This window comes from Podarcis filfolensis (genome assembly GCF_964270895.1).
Source record: "Podarcis filfolensis genome assembly, chromosome: W".
NCBI classification, from domain to species: Eukaryota; Metazoa; Chordata; class Lepidosauria; order Squamata; family Lacertidae; genus Podarcis; species Podarcis filfolensis.
In genome coordinates this window covers 29992118-30016868 of record NC_139619.1, presented here as the reverse complement: position 1 = coordinate 30016868, position 24751 = coordinate 29992118, and the positions used below count along the sequence as shown (strand labels likewise).

The 24751-nt window shown below is 43.2% G+C and overlaps 1 protein-coding gene across 8 annotated transcripts in view; it reads left to right on the top strand.

The window, feature by feature from the left end:
* Positions 1-597: 597 nt before the first annotated feature.
* Positions 598-24751, top strand: part of LOC310753831 (far upstream element-binding protein 3-like) — a 347698-nt gene continuing 323544 nt past the window's right edge. For 7 of the 8 annotated variants that reach the window (XM_083595188.1, XM_083595185.1, XM_083595189.1 and 4 more), the window contains exon 1: positions 727-1003. In XM_083595188.1, coding sequence (XP_083451314.1) covers positions 914-1003 — 90 coding nt within the window. In that variant the 5' untranslated portion in view covers positions 727-913. Of the gene's footprint in view, positions 1004-24751 lie in introns of all 8 variants that reach the window. The other variant, XM_083595187.1, reaches the window with a different exon arrangement.

Below are 24751 nucleotides of genomic sequence, written 5' to 3'. Positions count from 1 at the left end.
ACGCTTTTGCAACCTTGTCGTGGCGCCTCCGGAGCCAATAAACGGGGAAATGGGTGGGAGGATTGTTCACTTTTGGCCTTCCAAGTTTTCCTGCTTCCCACTGCAATTAAGCATCCCTCTCCATGCACGAAAGACTATACCGAGATTAGAGCTGGCTAGGTAAGGAAGCTCCCTGCCGAATGACGCTTTTAGACTCCGAAGAGGCAAGGAGCGTTTGCCGTCGGAGGGAGTCCAGGCAGGATTGGACCCTCAATGGCGCCCCTCTGGAGGCTTCACCCGGGGCAAAAAAACAGGCTAGCTCCCCCCCCCCCCCAATAGCTAAGGTCCTGAAACGCTATAAAAAGTTTTATTCTGAAGCTGGTCCAAATCAAACAAAGAAAAACGTGACGACGTCAACAGATTTAAAATCAGAGTAAAAACAAACCCGACAGGTGTGCTTGCGAGCATGCCACTACTACATACAGTAATGAAATTTAAAGGAGGAATACGATCCCTCCACCCCTTCCTTCCAGGCTCCTTTCACTCTGGGCATTCTTGGCGAGCCACGCGGAGCTCGCCCCGGCCACGTGACCCTGGCTCCGGAAGGAAGATCCCGCTAGGAGGACTTCCGACGCCTTCCCTTCCCAGGCCTAGTGCTGCTTTCTCTCTCAACCCGCCCCTCCCTCGTTCTACTTCCTATTTCTGGCGGAAACGAATGGGATTTCCTTTTCCGGTACGGGTCGAGAGAGAGAGAGAGAGAGAGAGAGAGAGAGAGAGAGAGAGAAGCAAAGAAAGAAAGAAAGCCAGCCAGCAAAGCTAACTTGAGTCCCTGGGCGCTGGACGGAGAGGCTGAGGCAGGAGCAAGCCGGGCGGTGGGAGGTCGAGGCGGAAGAGGCCTACACCGTGGCCGAGGCAGTGGCAGCGTGCGCGTGTCATGGCGGAGCTGACTCCGGGGCCGAATGCGGCACCCGCGGGGGCGGGTAAGAGCGAATGCTTCGTAGACGCGTTGCATCGCGTCCGCCAGGTAAGAGGCTCGGGGTGGGTCCCCCACCTCACCAAAGCGACCCGCGCCTCGGTCTTTACAGGAGAGGGGCTGAACCTGGAGGAGGCGTTATGTGAAGAGGTGAGGAACGGTCGCCCCTCACGCCTCCTCCTGGGAGAAGGGAGGTCAGCGTGGGAAGGGACGCGCCTCAGTTGCGGGGAAGCAGTTTTGGCACCTGACAGGTGTGCGGCCCAAACTATACCACTTAGTAACATGACTTGAAATTTGACACAGCTTGCTGAGTTCAGAGTATTGGTTTCTGTCTAGCTTAGTTGTCTGCACAGGTAGGCAGTGGCTCTCCAGAGTTTCAGGAAGGGAGCATTCCCCAGTCCTATCCTTAAATGCCACTGGGGATTGAACCTGGAACCTTTTGTGTGCAACTGAGCTGTACCCCTTCCCCATAATATAAGATCATAGGACGTTAACTTATAAGTCAGGCCATTGAGGGGTCTCTCTAGTTCAGTGTTGTCTGCACTGACAGGCAGGGGATAATTCCCAGCCCTACCTGGAGATGCCAAGGATTGAATCTGGAATCTTTGAATCATATGCTAAAAATGAACTTAGATTCTAGTTGTCATGGCTCTAAATTAAAAGCAAATTTCAATAGAGACATAGCCTTATAACGTGGCAGACCATTAGCCCATCTAGCTCAGAGGGCTGGGCTTGACCAGACCTGGAGGAAAAGGCATATGGAAGGTGGGGAAAGCTGTCCACCACACCTCCTGCTGGGAGAAGGGACCAGCATGGAAAAAGGTTATTGCTATGAATGCTGTGCCTCAGGTGTGGGGAAGTCTTTTGGCCCTGTTCAGGTGTGTGGCCAAACTACATAGCAATAGGACCGTTGTTTTAAAACTAGGAACGTAGGCATATATGCTTTATATTGAGTCAGAGCACTGGTGTCCTTATTGTCTAGCTCAGTATTGTCTACACTGACTGGCAGAAGTTCTCTAGGTTTTCCGACAGGGCGTCTCTCCCAACCCTACTTGGAGATACTACTGTGGATTGAACCTGGGACCTTCTGCACGCCAGGCAGATGCTGTGCTATGTAGCTATACCCCCTCACCTTAAATATCTTTCCAATATATCTCTAGGGGCAGGGTATAAATAATAAATTATTATTATTAAGAAAGACATGAAGGCAATAGCACAATAGCATCATTGATGTTGATTCCTAGCAACAGGTACAGTGTCCTCCTGAAACTGGAGGTCACATACAGTAGAAGTTTTCCTCCTCTAAAAACTAGGTGCGTCTTTTTGTCAGGTGTGCCTTTTTGTCAGGTGCGCCTTATGGAGCGAAAAATACAGTACTTTTATAAACCAAAGAATCTCAAGCATTGTAGCCTTTATGTACTTACAGAAGAGTTGCTTTAACCCAGCAGTAATTTTGGTTTCCCTCAGGGGTTGAAATTAGCCGGTGCCATATGTGGTTGCTGAGACTCAAGAATTCCTCCTTGCCTGACTCCTGAGTAACCTGTTGCTGCCCAAGGGAAGTACTGCTTCCGCTGCAGCAGCATGAGTCACTGAGCTGGTGCTGAGGGGCAGGGAAAAGTGCCTCACATGCTTTTCTGTCTCTTACTGTTGCATGAAGGGGCGTGTGAAATGGGCTGCTTCTGGGTTGGTTCTGTGGCACTCAAGGGGGGGTCTTGTGATAGGAGAGGGCCAGGCAAAAAAAGAGGGCAAGAGAGGTGGCAGAACATTGTGGGCTGCTGAAGAAAAAGGGGTGTGTGAGCATGTCTCTGTGGCTCAGCTTCGGTTCTCTAGCAGCTATATTGGCGTGAGGTTTTTCCCTCTCCCCTTTCACCTCTGCGGAGCTCAGCTGCAATCTGTAGCTCTTTTCTCTGTGTGTATCCTGGAAGGAAGAAAACTAAAAGAGGCTTGGACAAACGGGTCAACCTCTTTTCTTTGGCCTTTGCCCCACCCCTGGCCGGCCACCCACTGTCCTCCCTGGCCGAGGGCGGGTAAAAGGCTGGCCCAAGCAGGTGGGAGGCACCCGCCCAGGTGAACCCCCGCTCGGTGCCGCAAACCCCGGCCACCTGTGGGGAAGGGAGGGTGGAAATTCTGGGAGCTGCGATGGGCTGGCTGGAGGCTGCTCTCCCTTGTCTCTGTTCTGTCTGATGAAGGGGCAGCTGTGATTTGTGAGGAGGACAGGCACCTGACCATTGCCCTTTCAAATGTGCTCCCTCTCTGTCTCCCCTATCTGTCTTGGGGTGTGTGTAGGGAAGCACACTCATTTCAGCGACTGTTCAGTCTGACTAATTTAGATAGATATTCCCCCACCCCTTCCCCTTGCTCTTTGGTCCTAATAATCTTTGCCTATTGATGTAAGTGTACTTATGCAGAAAGCATATTGTTGTTGTTTTTTTATAATAAATTTTTATTGGTTTTACAACATATATTAACACACAAAAACTAACAATTCACAACATAACACATTAACAAACAAACATATAAACACGTATAATTTCATAACCTTTTTTTCTTAAACCTTATTTCAACGACTTCCCCATACCTCCCTTTTCTGCATCCCTGTTTTAAACTTTTTCAGCAACCCCTAATTTCAATTACTTATGATTCAATTTCTTTGATCCTTTTTCTCTTACCCAATCATTTATCGCTGCAATTCTGTTTTACGTTACCCATGACATTTTAGCACCCATTAATTTTACAACAGTTCTTAAGATAAACTTTAAATTTCTTCCAATCTTCTTCTACCGTCTCTTTCCCTTGGTCACGGATTCTGCCAGTCATCTCGGCCAGTCCCATGTAGTCAATCACCTTCGTCTGCCACTCTTCCAGCGTGGGTAGTTCTTGTGTCTTCCAATACTTTGCTAAAAAAACTCTTGCTGCTGTTGTAGCATACATAAAAAACGTCCTATCTTTCCTTGACACCAATTGGCCTACCATGCCCAGGAGGAAGGCCTCTGGTTTCTTGTGAAAAGTACACTTAAGTACCTTCTTAATTTCATTATAGATCATTTCCCAGAAGGCCTTGATCCTTGGGCACGTCCACCAAAGGTGGTAGAAAGTACCTTCAGTTTCCTTACATTTCCAGCATTTATTATTGGGCGTATGATAGATTTTTGCAAGCTTGACTGGGGTCATGTACCACCTGTACATCATTTTCATAATGTTCTCTCTTAAGGCATTACATGCCGTGAATTTTATACCGGTAGTCCATAACTGTTCCCAGTCAGCAAACATGATGTCATGACCAATGTCTTGTGCCCATTTAATCATAGCTGATTTAACCGTCTCATCCTGTGTATTCCATTTCAACAGCAAGTTATACATTCTTGACAGATTCTTAGTATTGGGTTCCAAAAGCTCTGTTTCTAATTTTGACCTCTCCACCTGGAAGCCAATTTTCCTGTCCTATTTGAAAACTTCATTTATCTGGTAATAATGAAGCCAGTCTCTTACTTTAGACTTCAATTTCTCATAACTCTGCAATTTCACTTTTCCCTCCTCATGTTCTATAATTTCCCAATATTTTGGCCATTTGGATTCCATATTAAGTTTTTTCACTTCCTTAGCTTCCATTGGTGACAACCACCTAGGGGTTTTGTTTTCCAACAAATCTTTATACCGAATCCAAACATTATATAATGCTTTCCTAACAATATGGTTTTTGAAACCTTGGTGGGTTTTAACCTTGTCATACCATATATATGCATGCCAGCCAAATCTGTTATTGAACCCTTCCAAATCCAAAATGTCTGTGTTTTCAAGAAGCAGCCAGTTTTTCAGCCAGCAAAAAGCCGCTGATTCATAATACAATTTTAAGTCCGGCAGGGCAAACCCCCCTCTTTCTTTTGCATCAGTTAGTATCTTAAATTTTATTCTGGGCTTTTTGCCCTGCCAGACAAATCTAGATATGTCTTTTTGCCACCTCTTGAAACAATCCATTTTATCCACAATCTGCAATGTTTGAAACAAAAAACATTCTCGGCAAAACATTCATCTTAATAACAGCAATTCGGCCTAACAAGGAAAGTCTCAAATTTGACCATATTTCTAAATCTTTCTTAACTTCTGTCCAACATTTCTCATAATTATCTTTAAATAAGTTCACATTCTTAGATGTCAAATTAATCCCCAGGTATTTCACCTTCTTTGCTACCATTAAACCAGTTTCACTCTGGAACTTCTCTCTTTCAGCAACTGTTAGATTTTTATCCAGTACTTTCGTTTTCTGTTTGTTCAACTTAAAACCTGCTACTTGACCAAATACTTGTATTAGCTCTAAAACTCTTCTCGTACTAGTGTCTGGCTCTTGTAGAGTTAATACTAGATCATCTGCAAACGCTCTCAATTTATATTGTTTAGCTCCGACCTGAATCCCTTTAACCAGCTGGTCCCCTCTAATCATGTTTAATAAAACCTCCAAGACAGATATAAAAAGTAATGGGGATATTGGGCACCCCTGTCGTGTCCCTTTTTCAATAGCAAATTCTTCAGTAACCACATTATTTACAATCAATTTTGCTTTTTGTTCAGAATAAATTGCACCTATACCATTCTCAAAGCCTTGGCCTACCCCCATCCCTTGAAGATTCTTTTTCATGAAGCTCCAAGAAATATTGTCAAAGGCTTTCTCCGCATCCACAAATATTAATACTGCCTTGGTATTAATATTAACTTCTAATAACTCCATAATATCTATTATATTTCTCACATTGTCTGATAGATGTCTTCCTGGAAGAAAGCCCGCCTGGTCTTTATGAATCTCCCCCACCAAAACTCTTTTCAATCTTTTTGCCAAAATGTCTGCAAAAATTTTGTAATCCACATTGAGTAATGATATAGGGCGGTAGTTCTTAATCTGGTTCTTCTCAGTCTCTGATTTTGGTATAAGTGTAATGTACGCTTCTTTCCACGATTCAGGTACCTTCTTCCCCTCTAAAATTTCGTTACAGACCTCCTTCAACGGTTGTATAAGCCATTCTTTCAAAGCTTTGTAATATCTGGAGGTCAGTCCATCAGGTCCTGGAGATTTTCCCAATTGCATATTTTGAATGGCTCCCTCAATTTCTTGATCAGTTATCTTCTGGTTCAAAATCACTTTACTTTGTTCAGAAATTTTTTGTAGTCCATATTTTTTAAGAAATTCTTCTATTTCTTTTTCATTCACCGGCCCTTGTGCATAAAGTCTCCTGAAATAACTCTGAAAACAGTTTCTAATCTCATTAGGTTTATAAATGTTCTTTCCCTCAACTTCTAGATTTGTAACCGTATTCTGTTTTTGTCTCTTCTTCAGTTGCCATGCCAGAAGTTTTCCACATTTGTCTGCCGATTCAAATGTCTTTTGTCTCATTTGTTTTATTTTCCATTCTATCTCTTGATTCATCAGTTCCATATATTGTCTCTGGTAAAACTTAATTTCTCTCAAAATTTCATGTGACTTTGGTTTAGATCTCAATTTTTTTTCTCCTTCTTTTATCTTTTCCAAAATCTTATCCTTCTTCTCATTCTGTCTCTTCCTTTTTATAGCATTCTGTTGTATTAGAAATCCTCGCATGACGGCTTTGCTTGCGTCCCAGATTACTCTTTTTTCCACTTCTGTTCTCAGATTTATCTTAAAGTAGTCCTTTACCACTTTCTGGGCCTTTTTATACACCTCTTCATCTCTAAACAGGGAGTCATTCATCCTCCATCTAAAGGAGCCAGCTGTTGTTGGATTCATCTCCATCTTTACAGCGTTATGGTCGGAGCAAGTCTTTGGGCAGATTTCCACTTTCTTTATCTTTGGTGCCATCCCACTAGTTACCCATATTTGGTCAATTCTGGTCCAAGTCATTTTTGTTCAATCAAGCCTTGTCAGAGGAACTTGGCCACTCTCCAGGTGCCCGGCTTGATTCCATGTTGGCCTCCCCCGTCAGCGACTCCCGGCAAGACAAGGCGAGGTCTCTATCGGCCGATCCTCCTCAATGTGAGAAGAACACAACCACTCCCCCCTGCCATCCCCAGGGAGGGGAGAGAGACAGACAGAAATGTATTTACATGCCTTTATTTCTGTCTTTCAGCAGTGCAGAGGAAACATGTCTGCACCCTCTCACATCAGCAGCTACAGCAGAGAGGGAATAACTCCACCCATGTACTTCCAGTACAGGGTCATGTGCCACTCTGAGCTAACATCCGGTGCTCAGAGCACATAATAGACTGTCCCTGGTTCCCACGGTACAGTCCCAAAACATCAACATCCTGTTTGGCTTTCCGGCCACCTGGAGCACTCAGCAGCATTGCTCCTTTTTCGCAACAACCTCCCCCAAAAGAATCAATGCGTGTTGCGGCAAGCAAAGCGTGATCCAGAGAAGAAAACAAACAGTTGTTATACACATAACACTCCCCTGTTGTTTCAGTTCCACCCTTGGAACTACCCGCCACTGGTTTCCCCAGTGTACCTCTCTGGTTGTCTGGCTTCCAAGGAATGAGTGCATCTGCATTCCCTTGGCTAGCAACTCTCTGTTGTGTCTTTGTCTCTGACTCAGACACAGCTCCAACCTGTCCTCGGTTGTGTACAACAGCAACACATGCAACAGCTAAGTTAGCAAACTCTTCTGAGTACCTTTTGGGTGGTTCACCCTTTGTGACTCTCTCAGACCTGCGTATGAGGTGCTGATCCTCTCTGCTCACTGGTTCTGTCTCAGGACTCCTAGGAGAACCAGTTCCAATAGTAAACAGTGGTTCATCCTTCACCTGTGAAGGTCTATCCATTGTGTGAGATTTCCTCTCAATGACTGTGACAACAGAGCTGTCTGAGCTATCGCTGTCACTCTCAGTACCACTGTACTCTGTGAAATCATCATCATCATCTGAATCGTCCTCTGTGGGAAATGTGTGTACTATCACTCTCTCCTTTTCAGGAGCACTCTCTAGAAATTTTGTGAGAATCACCTGACCAGATTCAGACAAAATTACTCTGTGGAGACCCTTTTCATATCCCACAAAAATGCCTCTGGCATTCTTTACTCCACCTGGAGCTTCTGTCCTCACATGAGACCCAAAAACCTTGAAATGGGCAACAGAAGGTTTTCTCTGGAACAGTTTCTCAAAAGGAGAACTTCCCAACTCTCTTGAAACCTTTCTCACCCATGCATGACTAAACGACATGAGTGACTCCGCCCAGAACTCATGTGGCAGATGTGAACTAAGCAATTGCGCATTCATCCCCTTTTGCAATTCTTTGTTCACCCGTACACAGACACCCCTGTTCCACGCTTCCGCTGAAACAGCAACCTTGTGTCTTATCCCTTTCTTGTGCAGGAACCTCTGGAAATCCTGTAAAAGAAAAATCTGCTTCTCATCTGTCAAAAGACAATCAATGTTAGCATCATGCATATCTTTAACTTTGTCACAAAACTCCTGAAACCTTTCCAAGGCTTCCTGTGGCCTCTTTAACACATAAACCCAGACAAAGTTAGAGAAATGATCCACACACACAAGATAAAATCTTGCATTGCCTCTAGATGGTTCTAGAGGACCAATCACATCAGCATACACCTGCTGAAACGCTCTGTCGACCCTGGCCACCTTCTTGGCGCTTGTTTTGGTCACACCTGCAAGAGAAATCATGTTAGACTCAGAATTACATTCCATGTAATCACTTTGCTCAAAAGTCAACAAATACAGTCCATCTTTCTGTCTGGCAGAAAGATATAACTCTCCATCTTTGAAGATCTCGCAGCTCTTATCATCATAGGACAGTTTCAGTCCTTTCTTTGCAATCTGCGAAACACTCAGCAGATTGAACTTCAATTCAGGAACCAAGTAAACATTGTGTATAGTCAGGTTCAGACTCTTAAGATACACAGTTCCAACCCCGGTCGCTTCCAGCTTCTGACCGTTGGCTTGTTCCACAGCGAAGCTTTGCTTCTTAAACGTCGAAAAGAGTGCCTTGTGTGGGGACATATGAAAATTACAGCCCGTATCGATCACAAATGAATTTCCAACATTTGGCGTGGTTCCTTTCGCCATCAGGGCCTTTGCAGGTTTCACCGAAGACGTGGTTGGACCTTTGCCTGCTGCCTCAGGCTTTGCTGAGCGGCCCTTCGCTCCTTTCGGCTGGCGTGGCTTCTTGCAGTTCCGCTGAAGATGCCCAGCCTGTCCACAATTGTAGCATCGGACAACGTTCAAAGCTACAGCATCCTCTCCAGTAGCAACATCAGTGGGGGAATTAGAACTCCGTTCTTCCCTCCCCCTGTCCTTCACCTCCAGTGCAGCAAGCCTGTCGTGTTCATTCAAAACAATGGCAGACACCCTCTCCGCGGTTAATTCGTTCGCCGGAAGGGAACCCAGCTGACTGGCAACCGTTTTGTAAGTCCGATTTAAGCTGTTTATCATCATGAAGCAAAACACTTCCTCCTGCAGACGGAAATTGCGTTCCACCATCTGTTGGCGCAGATATTTCATTTCCGTCAGGTGCGCTTGAACATCTCCATCAGGCGCAAGCCTCAGATTGGTCAGCTTCTCAAAATACAACAACGCTGAAGAACCAGCATCTCTCTGATGTGTTCTACGCAGCGTTTCCCAAATCTCACGCGCGTATTCCAAATCCTGAATATGCACAAGTTGATCATCCGAGACACACAGAATTATGGCAGTCCTGGCCTTCACATTCTGTGATTCCCAACCTCGGGTTGGTGCTTGAGGGATGGGGTTCTCAATCACCCCAAAAATCCTCTGATTCTGCAGCAGGGCCTTCATCTTTACAGACCAAGATGAATAATTGTCATTAGTCAGGGGAGGCAGGTAAGGCAAGGCTCCCCCCTTCTTGGGATCCATTTTGAATCCAAGTCTCAGCTCTCTTTCTCGAGCTAGTAAAATCCAAAAGCTCCTTTTTGAGCTGTCTTTCTGCCTCTCTCAGGCAGGCAATCTCCAAGCTGTCTCACAGTCAAAACAACTTTCGCTTTCCCGGCTCTGACTGAGCCAGCCCCAGGTGTCAGTAACTTTCCAAGCCAACTGACCGTCGTTGCTTAGCAACTGTGCATACTTGTCTTTCTTATCTCACCGCAAATATGCCTGGTATGCAGGCTTAGCTCTCAGAGCTGTTTTTCCAAACGCAGCTCTCGTGAACCAGAGAATAAATCAATCTGCATTCACACTCTCAGCCCGATATTCAGCATACCTTTTCGGGGCTCCGTTGCTTGGAAAACACCCCCTCTTGGTGTCCAGCCATCTGTTCAGCTTCTGGCTGCAATGCAGACGTTATCTTCTTTCCTTGGTGCAGAGGATGGCACACGATCCATCAACCTCTCACCTCTCATGCTCATTCCCATGGATCAGATAACCAGCAGCGTCTGCTACCATATGTTCAATCAAGCCTTGTCAGAGGAACTTGGCCACTCTCCAGGTGCAAGGCTTGATTCAACAATTTTTGCTTCAGAAAAGAACGTTCCCTCCCTCTCAAGAGGGTTCCTTGTTCTCCAAATGTCAATCAGGTTCATATTGTCTGTCATTTCAAAGAAAGTCTTTGGTAGTCTCCCATCCTTGGAGACCACCTGTCTTTGTGCTTTATCCATGTTTGTAGAGACCACTCCATTCATATCTCCCATCATAATTACATTGTAATCCAAATAGTCCATTAATGTCTCATGCAATTTCTTAAAAAATTCTGACTTCCCTTCATTTGGTGCATAAATTCCTATTATCAATAATATTTCTCCTTGAACTTGAATTTCAATTGCCATATACCTTCCTTGTTCATCTTTAAAAATTAATTTAGGTGCCAACTTTTCCTTTGCATAGATCACTCCTCTTTTCTTCACTTTGTCCGATGAAATGAATTCCTGTCCTAATCTTTTATTAATAAGTAATTTTCGGTGTACTCTGGTCACGTGGGTTTCTTGTAAACAAATCAAGTCCAATTGTTCTTTTTTTAGGATATGAAAAACCTCACGTCTTTTCCTAGGAAGATTCAGTCCATTACAGTTCCAACTTAGAAATTGCAGAGACATCTTGTTATTTACTTAATTGTTCCCCCAACTGCTCCAAGCAAGTCTTCTCCTGTTGGTGTTTTAAGCCCAAAAGATAAGTTTGAAATGTCTGGTACTTCTGCTAGATCTGTAGGTTCTGCCATTTCCTTCAAAAGGTCCTCCTCGTTCCTTTCCAAAAATTGTTCTTTATCTTGCACTGTTTTTATTTTGATTTTCTTCCCTTTGTAATTAAAAGACAGGCCTTGTGGGAACTCCCATCTGAATAGTATGTTATTCTTTCTCAACAGAGTGACCAAGTCCTTGTAATAAGCCCTCACTTCCAAAATATATTTAGGAATGTCTTTGAATATCTGCACACGGGAGTCTTCAATCTCAAGAGCTCTTTGAAAATGTAAATTTAGTATCTTATCTCTCTCCTCCTGAGATCTCAAAGTTATCAAACAGTCTCTTGGGCTCTTTCTGTTTTGTCTCCTGCCCAGTCTAAAAGCAGTTACTATCTTGAATTCCTCTTCTTTCAAATTGTCCTGCCAAAATTCCAGAAACTCTTTTGTAAGAAAATCTATCAAGTTATCCTTTTCACTTTCTGGGATCAATCTCAATCTCAAATTCCTATTTTTCCTCTGTAGTTCCAATAAAGACAGGGCCGCATCATGTTCTTCCAGCTTTTTGCAGACTGGTACTAACTTTTCCTGTGTAGTTTCTGCAGAAGTTTTTGCCTCTTCTGCAGATGTTTTTGCCTCTTCAGCGATCTTTCTAGTTGTCTCATTTTCTTGAACCAATTTGTTTATTGACTCTGTATTTAAATCCAATTTTGTTGACAGTTCTTTCAGCTGTTTGGAGTTTTCCGTGCTCTGCTTTGTGAGCGCTTCCAGAGCTTCATTTATTTTAACTAGTGCCTGTGTCACTGAATCCATAGATAAAGTTGTAGCTGCGCCTGCTGCAGCTGGACTTGAAATTGAGCCCCTTTTTTCTGAGCAGCTTTACTCTTAGCTCTTGTTGTTATCTCTTCTGCTGGGCCACTCATGTCCCAAGGTCGTTCCCACGGGAATTTTAAAACTCCACAAGCCTGTTCCTTACAGTGAAAATAATAACTGTTTCCCTGCAACCCTCTAGAGGGAGCAGTCCAAAGTTCTAAATACAAAGAAACAAGGGTTCCCTTCAAAGGTAACAAAAATAACAACCAATTGTCCAATATTTTCCAAGTATTATCAATTTGTAACATTCCAGAGTACCAGACTTGTAGCAAGGTCTTTACTTTGTAACAAAAGGCAGTGCGCCAACTTTGTATCAAGTCTCTAATGACAGTTCTTAGTCCCGGTGGCTCACTTTCCAGGCAGTCCTCCCCCAAGGGTTCAAAACGGCAGAAAATTCCCCTTCTATGCTTCTTTCATGCAGGTAATACAAATCAAAAGTCTTCCCCCCCCCCGCCCCTGCCTGCTAAGGGGGGGATTTAAGTCCAATGTCTGAGTCCGTCAATTTTAAAACTGTTTCCTGTCAAATTGCAGCTTCCTATTTTGTTGCTTTAGTTGTCATGCAGTCCGGGGAAGGCAGACTTCCTTACTTTTTGCCTTCTCCGTTTTCAGCCAATTTTCGGGTATTTTCTTTTAAAGTTGTTGTTCAGTCTTACTCACGGATAATCCAATTAGGTTCCAAATGTCAGGAAGGAATCGGCGCTCTCCGTCAATGGCGACGCGGCTTCACTCCACGGGTCTGGGTAGCGACTCTCAGCACCACGCTCCCCGATGCCGCTCCGGAGCCTTTAAAAAGGCTCCTTTGCAGTGAGGGGGGGCGCTTAAGGTGCCCACCGAGTCTCCGTGCTCTCAGGCTTCCGCGCCTGAGATTTTAGGGGTCCCCGCTTCGCCGTAGCGGTCAGACCCGAACTCGCGGAGCAGTCTCCCTGAGCAGAGCTCAGCGGGAGACCGCCATTGAGCGCTGGCGCCGACCGGAAGTGCATATTGTTGTTACATTAAGGAATGCAGCAGAGCCCATAAAGATCTGAGAAAGAAAGAAAAAAGTAGTTCACAGGGAAGGTGAGTTCCTTTGCTATCATGCTACTAACTTGGAGGTATGTTTTTTGTGTTGTTATTTATGTAGCAATTTACAGGGTATGAAATGCCTTTAGACACATTATTAAGGTAATTGAATTTAACTGTTAGGTGTTGCATTCTTAAAAAGCAGTTTTAAGGATATATATGTATAGTTAGGTGATTGAGACCTCTCCCGCAGCTGGAAGTTACGTCATTAAGCACACGTTGCAATCACCAGCTTGAGTAGCAACTTTCACTGACTGGTTTCTATCTTACTGGGAAACAGAGGAAGTATTGCTTCCAGCCTCCCATGGATCATTAATGAGCAGCTTTCTGGGAGATTGTACATATGCAGTTAGCATGCCCAAAGTGAATGCTTATGAATGTCGAAAGTACTTTTATTTATAGCACCTCTCTTAACATTGCAAATTGCTTTAAGTGTCCAAAACTGGTGTGAAACTGCTCGTAGTAACACATATATGCCGGCATCTGTAAATATTAATTATTCAAATGTTTTATGCTTTTGACCAATTAAGAATTGCTATTAAAATGTGATATTAACAATGCGTCAGTGATGTGAATTGTATTAATTCATGCATTTTGAAAAATAAAAAGAAAGTGCTGCTGAACTGGGGGGGGGGTGGCGATTAGCCATTCTGTTTTTGTGCCTGTAACCTAGGTTCCAGGGGTCATGTGGCGAATAGCTTCTCTATCCCAGTTTCTAACACTGGTAGCCCTTTACAACACCATCTCCAGCTGTACAATATCCTCCTAGAGATAGAGCAGCTAGAGCTGTAAACAGTACAGGCATCTCCTCACTTATGCAGGGGTTACGCTCTGGGTCCCCACGTGCATAAGTGAAATCGCGTAAAGTAGGGTGCACCTTCTAAAAAGCCTCCAAACACCCTCTCTGCCACTCTCTTCAATCCATACTAAAAATACTGTATCCCAAAATATCCTCAACTAGAATTAAAGCTCAGGGACAGGTTGGAGGATGTGTTGGAAAGCTGCTGCTGCTGCTACTGCGCTACCCTACACAGCAGCTGTTAGGCGGAGAGACTGAGCAGCGTAAACAAAGTTTACAAGCCAGCCCTGGGATCCCTTGTCTGGCACAGTTCTGTAAACTGAAAACTATGGAGAGGCCTGCTCTGAATAGAGATACTGGATTCTTGTCTCATTACACATGCTAAAGCTATTTTTGGTCATCTGCATACTATCCCTTGCTTTTTCCTGTAGGACTAATTGAAGTCGTTAACCGTTGTTAACAGTCATCAACAGGTTTACCATACCCATTAAGCCAATCACCCATCTCCCACTACCCTTCTAAGAAATACCCCACCCCACCCTCCCAGTATATATAAGGGTCTGGTGACTTCTGCTTCAGTGTATCTGAAGAAGTGTGTATGCACACAAAAGCTTATACCAGAACAAACTTAGTTGGTCTATAAGGTGCTACTGGACAATTTTTTATTTAATTTTTATTTTGACTGCGTCAGACCAACACGGCTACCTACCTGAATCTGGAATCACTGGGGAGCAAGTCATTGTCGTCTTCTTTGGCAATTACTCATAGCTGAGTAAGATTGCCTTACATAAACATGGTTTTAACAGTGAGTCCGTAAGTGACTCTGGAGGCCAATTCTGGATCAACACGTCCTTCTACAGTGGGGACATAGGTTTCTGGGCGGGAGTTGATCAAGGTGAGGGTTTGCCAAGCATGCCTTCCTCTTAGCACGTTTCTCCCTTTCGTCCTGAGTTTGAGCGTCTTCAAAGCCCCTGACACCTTTGGTAAAGGCTGTTCTCGAATTCGACACTCACAGGCCAGTGTTTCCCAGTTGTTGGTGTTTATACTACATTTTTTTAGATTTGCCTTGAGACAGTCTTTAAACCTCTTTTGTTGACCACTAGCATTACACTTTCCATTTTAAAGTTTGGAATAGAGTATTTGCTTTGGAAGGTGATAATCAGGCATCCGAACAAAATGGCCAGTCCAACCAAGTCGATGTTGAAGAATCATTGCTTCAACACTGGTGATCTTTGCTTCTTCTAGTACACTGGCATTAGTTTGCCTGTCTTTGCAAGTGATGAGTAATTTTTTTTGGAGATGCCATTGCTGGAATCTTTTGAGGAGCTGGAGATGGCGTTTATAAGTGGTCCATGTTTCACAAGCCTACAGTAAGGTTGGTAGTACAATAGCTTTGTAAACAAGCATTTTGGTTTCCCTGCGAATGTCCTCAAACACTCTGCACTTCAATCAGGAGAAAGCTGCAGTCACAGAGCTCAGGCGATGCTGGATTTTGGCATCAGTGTCAGCCCTTGTGGAAAGATAACTGCCCAGGTAGGAGAAGTGATCAAAATTTTCCAACGTTACACCATTGAGTTGTATTTGTGGTGCTGCAGAGGGGTTGTTTTTTATTTTTTGGTGGAGCACTTTGGTGGTTTGGATGTCGAGCGATAGGCCAAGCTTTTTGTAAGCTTCTGCAAAGATATTTAGGATGGTTTGAAGGTCATCCTCTGATTGTGCACACACTATGTTGTCATCAGCATACTGAAGCTCTGGAAGTTACGGTAACCTTACTCTTTGCTTTCAGTCTACTCAGATTAAAGAGCTTTCCATCTCTTCGATAAATGATTTCTACCCTGGTGGGGAGTTTCCCTTCGACAGTGTGTAGGATCATGGTGATGAAGGTAATAAATAGAGTTGGGGCAATAACACAACCCTGTTTAACACCTGATTCCACTGTGAATGGTTCACTTTGAGAGCCGTTGTTATCCACGATTGTTCCCGTCATATTATCGTGGAGGAGCTGAATGATGTTCACATATTTATCTGGGCAGCCAATTTTCAGGACAGTGAGCGGGGCATTGTGATTTACAGTGTCGAAGGCAGGGTGGATTTGATTTAAATAAAATCGATTTAAATCACTAGCCAGTAAGACTTGATTTAAATCATATTTTTTTTTTTTACAGAAAGACTCATTCATGCTGGTATAATCTTAATATTCACAATCAGATGAAAGTTTCATTTTTGGAATAATAAAATTTCAGAGTAGTTTTTACAGTTATATCAAAAATTACTGATTTGGTTATACCAGGCATAGGCAAACTCGGCCCTCCAGATGTTTTGAGACTACAGTTCCCGTCATCCCTGACCACTGGTCCTGTTAGCTAGGGATGAGTTGTAGTCCCAAAACATCTGGAGGGCTGAGTTTGCCTATGCCTGGGTTATACTATTAGAAATACATAGACAGTTAACTTAATAAACCTCACAATTTCATAATTAACTGTTTATAGGGGCTATATCTCCCAGCAGCCCTGGCTTGGGAGAGGCTGGTCTTCCTTTTCTAGAGGGGAGGGGGGAGGAGGAGAAATACAGTTGGTAGGCCTAGGCTGGAACAGGCTTGCAGAAAGAACAGGCCGAGGAGAAGCAGGCTGGTGGAAAGCTGGAAAAGGGGAACCAAGAACTGGAGCAGAGAACTTCAGGGATTCCTGATGCAGGAAGTAGGGCCTGGAACCAGTGAACTCTTTTATTAGTTGACTGGCAAGCAATTCAAGGTCTCGCCAGGGACTTACAGATCCCAGTTACTGTTTCCACTCGCCCCCCCCCCTTGGATTTGCTTCTACATTCAAGTGCCTATACTCTACAGTTAAGTTAGCGCAGTTGTTTGAACCCAGTGGGATTGGGAAGAGGTTGCCAGCCCTGAAGTGCCTTCAGCATTTGCCTCAAGTCTGAGTTGCACAGACACGCAACTGACTTGCACAATTATTATGCAAATATTCCAAACTTGTGGATTATTCTGCTCACAAGGTTGCATTTTCATTTTTTACTGCTTCATGCTTAGGCTACTTGTGCAGATCTATTCTACTCCAAACAATCTATTCATTGAACCTCTTGGAACTGAGCATTTGGTAAGGGGTTGATTCTGTGTATATAAATTTGCAAAGGAACGATGGGATTAAGGTTTTTTCCTCAACTCTGTGTGTTTATTTTATAACATTTTTCCTGTGAAGAAAAGGCATGTTATCTCTGTAGACACAAATTCACACTTTTGAGAACTGCAAAAGCAAGCATCTGTGTTTATATCTTCTCATTAGAAAAACTGTCCTAAATAATCTTACAGAAACTTCTGGAATATCATGACATTGTGAATGGATTAATGGAATTCATTTACCAAAAAAATTAAACATTGCATATAAAACCTCATGCTACATAATTAAAAACAAATCCATATTTCCTGATGAATAGCTTTTGAACTATAACGTAACTTAAATAGAAAACTATCTTTAGAAAGATTTTTCCTCCAAAAACATTTTTTTAAAAAAAATCCAATTTAAATAAAAAAAATCCAATTTTAAAAAATAAATCTGATTTTATATTTTTTTAAAAATATCATTGATTTTTATCCACCCTGGTCGAAGGCCTTAGTCAGGTCAATAAATGCCATATACAGGGGTTGGTTTTGCTCTCTGCATTTGAAGCTGTCAAGCGGTGAAAATCATGTCCACTGTCCCCCTAGAAGGCCGAAAACCATTTTGGGATTCAGGAAGGGTCACCTCGGATATTGTTAAGAGATTGTTTGCTAAGATCCTTGCAAGAATTTTGCCAGCCACATATAAAAAAGGATGCCTTGATAGGTTCTGCAATCGTGTCTATCACCTTTTTAAAAGAGGTTGATAATTTTGGCATCCCTAAAGTCTGCTGGGATCTCCTCTCTCCCAGATTTTTCCGATGAGCTTGTGAAGTTGTTGTGCAAGTTCAGTTCCACCCACTTTGAAGACCTTGGCAGGTATCCCATCAGGTCCGCTGGCTTTGTTGTTTTTCATTTGGTTAATAAGCTGTACACAACTAACCCAAATTTGGAGATACTGCAAGCTCATCTCTAATTGGTTTTTGCAAAATTTGTGAAAGGACCTCAGCAGCTGCGGGTGAGTTGTGGTTAAGGAGATGCTGGTAATGTTCTTTCCAGCATAGTGCAATAGCTTCTTTATCTTTTAGAAGTGTGGTACCGTCTGTTAAGCGTAGGGGGCATATGCCCATAGATGGTCTTTGTGGCTTTAAAGAAACTGTGCATCATGAGTGTCGGCTAAGTGCTGGATCTCTTGAGCTTTATTTTATCCACCACGTGTTCTTGAGTTCTCTGGTTCTTCTTTGGCATAGGTTTTTTTCTTAGTGGCACAGTTTCTATCTCTTTGCCAGATCTGAAAGACCTTCCTTTTCTTGTCAATAATGCCTTCAAATCTCACTGTATTCTCATCAAACCAGTCCTGGTGTTTCTTGGTTTGGTATCCAATAGTTCGTTCACAGGCTGCAATAATGGATGTTTTTGTTGGCTATTTGCAGTTTAGTAGTGCTGCAGAGTTCAAAATTGGGAAAGGAGTACGGCAAGGCTGTATATTGTCTCCCTGCTTATTTAACTTATATGCAGAATTCATCATGCGAAAGGCTGGGCTGGATGAATCCCAAGCCGGAATTAAGATCACCGGAAGAAATATCAACAACCTCAGATATGCAGATGACACAACCTTGATGGCAGAAAGTGAGGAGGAATTAAAGAACCTTTTAATGAGGGTGAAAGAGGAGAGCGCAAAATATGGTCTGAAGCTCAACATCAAAAAAACGAAGATCATGGCCACTGGGCCCATCACCTCCTGGCAAATAGAAGGGGAAGAAATGGAGGCAGTGAGAGATTTTACTTTCTTGGGCTCCATGATCACTGCAGATGGTGACAGCGGTCACGAAATTAAGAGACGCCTGCTTCTTGGGAGAAAAGCGATGACAAACCTAGACAGCATCTTAAAAAGCAGAGACATCACCTTGCCAACAAAGGTCCGTATAGTTAAAGCTATGGTTTTCCCAGTAGTGATGTATGGAAGTGAGAGCTGGACCATAAAGAAGCCTGATCGCCGAAGAATTGATGCTTTTGAATTATGGTGCTGGAGGAGACTCTTGAGAGTCCCATGGACTGCAAGAAGATCAAATGCATCCATTCTTAAGGAAATCAGCCCTGAGCGCTCACTGGAAGGACAGATCGTGAAGCTGAGGCTCCAATACTTTGGCCACCTCATGAGAAGAGAAGACTCCCTGGAAAAGACCCTGATGTTGGGAAAGATTGAGGGCACAAGGAGAAGGGGATGACAGAGGATGAGATGGTTGGACAGTGTTCTCGAAGCTACAAACATGAGTCTGACCAAACTGCGGGAGGCAGTGGAAGACAGGAGTGCCTGGCGTGCTCTGGTCCATGGGGTCATGAAGAGTCGGACACGACTAAATGACTAAACAAGAAGCAAATCCAAGCACCTGTTGTTGTTTTTTAAAAAACTACAACAATAACAAACAGAGTAAGACGTGGTCTACAGTATCATGGTGGTTTTATTTAATTTGAATGAAAAAAATCATATGAATTTATGAGGATCCGTTTAAAATCAGCTGGATCCGCCTTTTACCCTTTTCCACTTATTCCAAGAAAGCATGCAGTCTCTCTCTCTCTCTCTGTGTGACACACACAGGGGGGGGGGGGTCGGTCGGGGGTGGGTTCTTCTCCCGGAAGTGGGAGGGGGGAGGCTGCTTAGTTTGGCGATCGGATCACGCTTTTGCAACCTTGTCGTGGCGCCTCCGGAGCCAATAAACGGGGAAATGGGTGGGAGGATTGTTCACTTTTGGCCTTCCAAAAGACCCTGTAGTTGGGAAAGATGGAGGGCACAAGGAGAAGGCGACGACAGAGGACGAGATGGTTGGATAGTGTTCTCGAAGCTACAAACATGAGTCTGACCAAACTGCGGGAGGCAGTGGAAGACAGGAGTGCCCGGCATGCTCTGGTCCATGGGGTCACGAAGAGTCGGACACGACTAAACGACTAAACAACAACAGCGCTGCAGAGAGCTTGCTGGGGAGACCATGCATTAAAAAGGGACTAAAAAATAACTTAAACAAGGTTTTAATAACAAAAACAAAAACTCCTTATACACTAAATACATCAACAACAAACATGACCCAACCACCAACCCATCCCCCAGGGTAAGGAGAGAGCTAGGTGCTGCTCCTTATATACTATGCCCAAATGCTGACACAGCTTAATTAACACAACCTAGCAGCACCTGCTATGTTTCACAGCTGTAAGGCTGGGTCTCATTATTTGCGCTGGCCCTGGCCCTTAAAGACATACACAACTTGTGAAGCAATAATGAACCTTCACATTTTAAAGTGACCATTCCACAGTTTTTAGCTTCGTCCAGTGTTCCTCAGTGTCATTTGGGAATTCCGAAAGCAGATAGTCCTTAAGAGTTGTTCGGAGGCAATCCTGCTTAATGGGCTCTTGAAGCGCTTGAGTATTCATTTTGTGGCTTGGTTTCCTTCCTTGAAGCCTGTGTTGAGGTATAATCTTGATAGCCATCATGGAGCATATTAATTGGTGATCTGCCCAGCAATCATCAGCACTCGTCATAGCTCTAGTAAGGAGCGATCTTCAGCTCGGACAATTACATAGTCTAAGAGGTGCCAGTGGTTTGACCGAAGGTGCCTCCCAAGATATTTTAAATTTATTTTTCTATTGAGTGTGTTGGTAATAACAACATATCAACAAAAGTAAGATTTTGTTCTGGTTGCTGTTGCCAATTCCTTCTTTCCCAATAGTCCCAGGCCACAGTTCAAAATCTTGTCCAACTCTTGCATTAAAGGCACCCAGGAGGGTAATTTTATGCTCCTTAGGTATCTCTGATAGGATGGTATCCAGCTGAGAGTAAAATTTTTCTTTCATGTCTTCATCGGCATCCAGTGTTGGAGCATAAGCACTTAGAATAGTGGCCTGTTGGTTTTTGGCGAGTTTATTCGAAGGGTTGATAGTTGCTCATTAATGCCAGTAGGGACTTCTGACAAGAGCGTCACAATATCATTTTTGATAGCAAAGCCTGCTCCATGTACTGGAGGTTCTTGTTCAGGTAGAGCTTTCCAGAACAATGTGTAGCCCCCTTTTTCTTCCTTCATTTGTCCCTCTCCTGCTGCAATATCGATGTTAAAATGTCACAACTCTCTTGCAATGATGACAATTCTGTGTTCAGGACGCTCATTATCTGTGTTATCCAACAAAGTCTGTATGTTCCATTGTCTTTTACGACCACTGTGTGGTGACCCCACTGGGCATGGTAATCCAGTCAGGGAAAAAGGGAGGCAGACTATGTTTAGGGCAGCCTTTCTAGTCCCTCCCCCTTTTTCAGGGTGAGCAGAGTGGATCCTAAATAGGGCTGTTCAGTCATGGATTTAGCTGCCGAGCTGCTCAGCCGCCTCATTCCTTGAGTCAGAGTGACTGAATCTGTATCCACCGCCCATGTGCCTGTTCATAACATTTCATGGTCCTGCCCCTGTTACCATTTGCCTATCGCCATGGGACTTTGAGGGTTTGGGATGGGGATGGGTTTTTGGAAGACGCCTGTGCATGAATTTGTTTTATGTGTGTATATCAGTGCACGCCGATCAACGCACAGTCTTCGCAGTAAGGCTCTGTTCCTTTTTTTTTTTGGTAATAATTTTTTATTGATTTTCCATTAAACACATATAACCAAATCAAACATTTTCACAAATTTCAACTTTTGGACTTCTGTCAGCTTCTCTGCCAATCTTCCATATTAAAATTTTTTATTATGCATTCCCTAAATTTAATATTGCCTTTTAATATACCCTTCCTATCTTGTTCTCTTTTTTACAATACTCCTCAAACTTTCACAGAGCTTCTTTAAACCCCGCTAGCGTTATTTGATCATCACATATATTTTTCAGATATTCTGTAAATTTTCCCCAGTCCTCGATGAAATTGTGATCTCGTTGATATCTAATCTTCCCAGTTAGCTTGTCCAATTCTGCATACTCCATAAGTTTCATTCTCCATTCTTCAAGGGTCGGTAGTTCCTCCTGTTTCCATTTTTGGGCCATTAATATTCTCGCCGCTGTTACAGCATATTGGAAAAGTTTACAGTCCCTTCTGTTTATCTCAGTTCCTGTTATTCCTAAAAGAAAGGCTTCTGGTTTCTTTACAAATGTATATTTCAACATCTTCTTCAGCTCATTATATATCATTTCCCAGAAACCCTTCACTTTCTTACATTCCCACCACATATGGTAAAATGTCCCTTCTTTTTCTTTACATTTCCAACACTTATTACATGTTTTATACATTTTCGCTAGTTTAGCCGGTGTAATATACCATCTATATATCATTTTCATAACATTTTCTTTTAACGCAGTACATGCTGTAAATTTTATATTTTCCTTCCATATCTTTTCCCAATCCTCCAATTGTATATTATATCCAAAGTCCCTGGCTCTGTTCCAATGGCATGAGTATCACGACGACCAGTAGATTCCTATCTGCTGCAGCCTTCATCCGCCTTCACAGCCATTGTAACATACCGCTTGTTATCATCCGCCTGTTATGCCGTTGAGGATTTCTTGGGTCATTCTTTGTCTAGCTCCTCCCCTTTGACCTTAGTGCCTTGGGTGACCCTGCTGTGGGAGTACAAGACTCTCGATGGCTTCACACACAAGGGTCATAGGAATGTGCAAGCCCACTTACCACAACAAGGTGATGATCCAGCAAGTGAGCAAGTACAGTCGACTATTGCCTGGTAACTAGAAAGGCTCTTATGTCAATTAATTTGTTTAATATTGATAATAGGACAGAAAGTGACCATTTGCCCTTGGATCTTTCTATTGTACCCCAGGACATAAACTTGCAGCCCCCAGTCCGGATGCCAAACCATGAACTAGATGGAGGCTTGCCGATCAGAAAGTCAGCAGTTTGAATCCCCGCGATGGGGTAAGCTCCTGTTGCTTGGTCCCTGCTCCTGCCAACCTAGCAGTTCAAAAGCACGCAGCACAAGTAGATAAATAGGTACCGTTCTGGCGGGAAGGTAAACAGCGTTTCCGTGCACTGCTCTGGTTCAACAGAAAGCGGCTTAGTCATGCTGGCCACATGACCCGGAAGTTGTACGCCGGCTCCCTCAGCCAGTAAAGCAAGATGAGCACTGCAACCCCAGAGTCATTCACGACTGGATCTAATGGTCAGGGGTCCCTTTACCTTTACCTAAAGCAGTCTACTGCAGTTAATGCCAGACTAAATTTGGAATCAGCGATATGATCAAAAAATAAAAAGGTCAATCTGTAGAAGCTTCTATTGAGGCATATGATAATCTTATTGCACTTTTACAGGATGTGGTCTCAACTGGCGTAAATTCGGGTGACAAAACCATTAATTCCACAGGGTGTACTGGTTCATCAATGCTTGTCATAGAAAGAAAAAAGATCTTAGGGACTCTTACAGAGAGTATAGTAAAGCTGGCCTAAGTTACTTACCTCCAACCTTTCTTATATTGAAAAGATAATATAAGCACTGTTAGCAATGAAGAAAAGGCAGCTTGAACATAATTCCTGGTCCTTACTATTGAACGATTTCTTAAATAATGATGCTAAAGGGTCATTCCACACCAAATCACCTGCTTTTCATACTCGACCGTGCTCTCACGACTCAGATTTTCTTCCAAAAAAAAATTATGTGTACATACCTATGAGATAACCACAAATTAATTTTTAAAGATATTTTGGTCCAAAATTGGGTGCAGGAGAATTTTTTTAAAAAAAGTTTTCTTCCCCCCAAAATTGAAGAAAATCTGAGTCATGAGAATACATGGCACCAGGTGATTTGGTGTGGAATGACCCCAAATTGTTCTGGCACTTGGTTTTCAATATGTTAAAAAATAACACTCCTGCCCCCAGGTGCACCATCCCGACTCATATATGGGAGAATCATTTAAAAACAATTTTTGCCGAAACTTCAAACTCCCTCTCCAGAAGTGATGGTCCTGCTATTGACGTATTAAATGTCCCATTATGGAACAAGGTCATAGTAGAAGAATTAATCAGGAGCCTAAAGAGTGGCAAGGCCCTGAGCAATGATGATTCCAGAGGAGCTGATCAAATCGGATAATAATAACATAAGCTCCGAAACCTAAGCTGCTTTCCATGCAAACTACTCAACATCTGACCAGACCACTCCAAGGCAATCTATGTGGCCTTTATGGACCTAAAATCTTCCTTTGTAGTCAAAGTTGTATTGAGTGATGGAGGACAAAAGATTCTTATACCTTACAAAAGCCTTATATAGTGATAGTAACATGCAGGTAAGATACGGCCCACTGGGGCAACACTCTGACAAAATCATGATATCAAGAGGGGTCAGACAGGGTTTTATTCTTGCCCCCCTATTGTTTAATCTTTTAAAAAATGATTTAGAGTAAGTCCTAATGGGCCGAGATGGGCACTGCCCCAAACTGGGGATAAGAAGCACCCCACTTCTATTGTATGCTGATGAAGTTGCTATCCTTTCACACTCTAAATCTGGGTTAAAACATCAGCTGAGGAAGTTTTTGGATTATTTCTCTGAAAATGACCTCACAATCAATTATGCAAAATATAAAATTATGGAAATAAATTCTCCTCAAACAGATGGTTCCTCAACGGTCATGCCTTGAACAGACCAAAAGCTTTCAGTATTTAGGATTTATCTTTCACCACACAAAGTCTTGGAACACCCATTGGTTGATTACATCCCAAGTAGCAGAGGTAAGCAAACTGGCAATTCTCTGTTTCTTTCATACACAGGGAGGTCAGTATACCTTAAAAGTATTTAATGCGAAATCTACATCACAACTCTTATATGCTGCCAACATTTTGTACAAGGGCTCTTTTCTCAAGCTTGATACATTTCAGTTAAAGTTTCTGAGGT